Source organism: Triticum urartu, chromosome 2A, assembly GCF_056163025.1.
Source record: "Triticum urartu cultivar PI428250 chromosome 2A, HENAU_Tu73, whole genome shotgun sequence".
Taxonomy (NCBI): Eukaryota; Viridiplantae; Streptophyta; class Magnoliopsida; order Poales; family Poaceae; genus Triticum; species Triticum urartu.
In genome coordinates, this window is record NC_141874.1 from 377,323,662 (window position 1) to 377,327,621 (window position 3,960).

The 3,960-nt window shown below is 50.3% G+C and overlaps 1 protein-coding gene across 1 annotated transcript; it reads right to left on the reverse strand.

Annotated features, from left to right (window-relative positions):
- Positions 1-2,521: 2,521 nt before the first annotated feature.
- On the reverse strand, positions 2,522-3,442 carry LOC147985168 (uncharacterized). Its single transcript, XM_087541445.1, has 4 exons — positions 3,272-3,442; positions 3,104-3,202; positions 2,879-3,009; positions 2,522-2,540 (listed from the first exon to the last, which is right to left on the reverse strand). The coding sequence occupies exons 1-4, from the start codon at positions 3,440-3,442 to the stop codon at positions 2,522-2,524; spliced, it is 420 nt and encodes a 139-aa protein (XP_087397571.1).
- Between the last annotated feature and the right edge of the window lie 518 nt (positions 3,443-3,960).

A 3,960-nucleotide genomic window follows, 5' to 3' on the forward strand; every position in this document is an offset into this window, starting at 1 on the left:
GGTTAATGTGTTCGGTATTGATGATGCGGTCCGAGCTTGATGCGGGACAAGGTTCCATCCCCCAAGCCGGTCCTGAGGTGGCGGAGCAAAGAGCTCGGCACTCTTAAGTGGTGACATAGCACGGTCAATGCAGGCCGACAGAGTGATGCCGGAGTCCCTGGCAAGGGGTAATGAAGTGTTGATGAAGCCCCCCATCCAGCTGAGGTGACGCCAAAGGATATAGTCCGGCTGGATCATTTTCCTGTGCACAAAAAATAGTGCAAACCAGAGATAATAGTAATAATAATAATAATAAATCGTTGCATAATAAATAATTTATGCAAAGTGAGTAATAAAAGAAATATGGCCTGGCGCCGAAGTCAATGTCGATGCAGGGCGTCGGTGTGATGCGGTAAAGGTGTGGCAAAGCCTGAATTCACAGGTCGGTCCGAGTTCCGGATGCAGCGTTCGCCGGACTATATACGGAAACTGACCGAACCACCACGCGATCGTCGTTAATGCGGCCATCATTTGATAGACCTGTGTACAGATGATGGACAAACCAGAGTAATAATTCCTTGGAAAAAATAAACCCAAACAAGCAAAAAATACTAGGATTAATAGCACCTGGTTTAGTTGTTGTAGCAATCCGAAGAAAGGTGATTCCCAAAATTGGGACTCGATCCGCACACCCATTGCCTGATGGGCGATAAAGCGATGGTATGGCGATGCTGGAAAAGCTTGGCTCGCCGAGGCAAAGCCCTCGGCCCAGCTAACGTGACGGAGCTGGTTGGCTAGTGACGCCGAAGTCTCTGGAGTAGGTTGATGAAAAGATGGCGAAGACCCCGGTCCAGCTGAGATGTCGAAGCCTCGATGTCAGCCGATGAGTCGAAGTAGGTCGGCGTGATGGACACCAGCTTGAAGAAGCAATAGTGCGGCCCTGCCGATGCAGGTCGTGACGGGGTCGATGCCGGCTTGATGAAGTGACTGTGCGGCGATGCCGGTATGCCCGCTCCGTGTAATCCGTGGGGCGGCGATCTTGGTGATGATTTATCCTTCGCGATGCTGGACTCTTGTTCGGCTTGCCAAGATGATGATCCGAAGAAGTTGAGCTCGGCTCAACAAAGTGACGACGTGTCTAGCGCAGGTCGGCAGCCTTGAAGCAATATCGCCGGACTGGTTTAACACCAGGATGATGATGAAGGCGACCTCAGGGGAGGCTTAAAAATTTACGGGCGCATGTTTAAAAACAATGCACAATACCCTAGAAGATAATTCCTCTAAAAAGGTTGTCCAATGTCACGTTCATAAAGAAACATGAATTCGGGTCGGATCCGTATTCGCGCAGAAAACGGATCCGAAAATTGATCCACTCATCGGAAGGTTCCCGGAGTTTGAACCGTCGGATCGAGCTAAAATTTGGAGGGGTGGTAGATATGAGAATTCCGCAGTATATGAACGGTTGGATCTTCCAAAGGAACTTCCAGCTAGGCTCTGGAGACCATGCCCTAAACTCGTCCAGATTCCCGTCCAGATTTGACAGGGTTCTGGAGATTCCTGCATCGGAACTCTACGAAATTTTGCATGGCTGCTGTAGACTCAATTCTTTACAATTCCACCAAAGGGATCGTCAAAGCGATGATCTAAGAGGTGGTGGCAGCGGATACAAGTTTGCTGTTCGGAAAAACAGCACGGTCGCCCGAGGGCAATGTTGACGTTGAGCCCCCGAGCTCCATGGATGATTCCTCCATGATCTTGATAGAGATCGGAGTTGATGTTGATGAAGGCCCTCGTCCGAACATGACGATCGGAGATGGAGCACGGTCCTCGGTCGAGCTGGCGACGAAGATGCCGGCATCGCAGTTGACCTGCAGACGAGCCATCGATCCTTTTGCCGATCACACATCGGAACTCTCGATGAAAGCACCAATGTCGGTGTCAAAACCAGCGGATCTCGGGTAGAGGGTCCCGAACTGTGCGTCTAGGGTCGATGGTAACAGGAGGCAGGGGACACGATGTTTACCCAGGTTCGGGCCCTCTTGATGGAGGTAATACCCTACGTCCTGCTTGATTGATATTGATGATATGAGTGTTACAAGAGTTGATCTACCACGAGATCGTAGAGGCTAAAACCCTAGAAGCTAGCATATGGTATGATTGTTGTATATGATCTATCGACTAGCCTGGCCTTGGTTTATATATTGCACCAGAGGCCTAGGATAACAAGAGTCCTAGCCGAATACGCCGGTGGGGAGGAGTCCTTGTCTTGATCACCAAGTCTTGTAGAATCTTCCATGTATGCGGCAGCTGTCCGAACTGGCCCATGAGTATATGGCCATGGGGGTCCTCGGCCCAATCTAACAGATCGGGAGATGACGTGGTGAGTACCCCCTAGTCCAGGACACCGTCAGGCACCACATAGATCCACATTAGATAAGTTGTGCATATAACATTTCAAACGAACTTCAATGGAGTTCCACATAGTAGCAAACACATAGATCCACAAATAGAAAACACATAGTTCCACGTAGTTTCACAACCACTAGACAAGTTCAACCAAACTAAAAGAGCCAAGTATCGAAGAGCATAATCAGTTGCTCCTTCCCCTCTTGGAGGTACAGTCCTCATTACTCTTTGAACGAGTCTCTCCGGTCTTCTTCTTGGCCGGCGAGGAACCGGTCTCTGGAAAGGGTCCGGACTCGGAAAATCCTTCTTCTTCGGATTCCTCTTCGGCAGCTGAGATGCTTGAGATGTTTGAGTTGGTGGAGGTCCATAATCTTCATCGTACTCCTCCTCCCCGTTGCTCTCCTCCTCCTCCTCATCCTCGTCCTCGTCCTCGTCCTCCTCCTCCTCATCCTCGTCCTCGTCCTCGTCCTCCTCCTCCTCCTTCCCAACCAACCTAGACGATGAGGGAGCATGGCTCGATGAGCCGATGAGACCCTGTGTGGCTACAGGCTGATAAGCTTCAACTGACCCAGCTCCAGCACACCCAAGCAGCCCTACCAGCTTGCGACAACGCTTCACGAACTTCTGCACTCACAATGAAACAAGGGCATAATAAGTATCAGATCGACTGATTGCAAGTGAACAAGATGCATCTGTTCTGAGGAGGCTGAAATTGTACCTTCATCGTCCCCCTCACTTTGTTCTCAGATTCTATGCTCCCCGGGAGATCACCTAGTGCATCTGAGGCTTCAAAGATGCATCTGTTCAGCTCACCAAACTGCAACGTCATAAGTCAGTCATGATGACGAATAAACTAATTTAAATACAACCGTCGGTTCAAACTTACCACTCTGTTGATGAGGGGTGCAAACTCCCTAAATCCACTATGCATGTCTCTGATGCCGGTCTGGTAGGCCTCTTCCTCGGGGTCATCCTTCTCCAGCTCCGCGATGTCTTCCGCCGTCCACCGAGGCCTGAGACGAAGACGGTGCTTCTGGCCATCATCGTACCACCTCATGTGTCGGCTCAGGTAAGCATCCCAGTCAGTCACTTTCCTCTCCACGTCTTTACGGTACCTCCGTCGGTTCCACTCTGTCACATGAGTTTTATGCTCCTCTCCCGGTCTATGATCGACTGATTCTTCTGCCGGCTCATCTTGCAAGGCATAAGCAACAAGAATCATCATAAGCGCAATGAGATCATCATAAGCAATAAGAAACATGATAAGTGTAATCAAAATCATGGGCACGGAGAACAAAGCGCTCACAGGTGGAGCGCGTGGCTGCCGATATCGGTGGGCTGGCCCGGTGGGGTATGTTGATAAATCCCAAACTGCATGGCCACGCGGTGTGTCAAGTGCCACTCGACGGCGTACACACAGATCATGGGCACGATGCACCGCCAGAGACCACGGTCCGCATCACACATCACGTTCAGATCAAAGTCCCACTCTCGGTCATGATACAGCCACCAGTTTACCTGTTACATATACATTGGTAAGTTCCCACTCTCAGTCAAAAGTGGAATCAAAGAGAA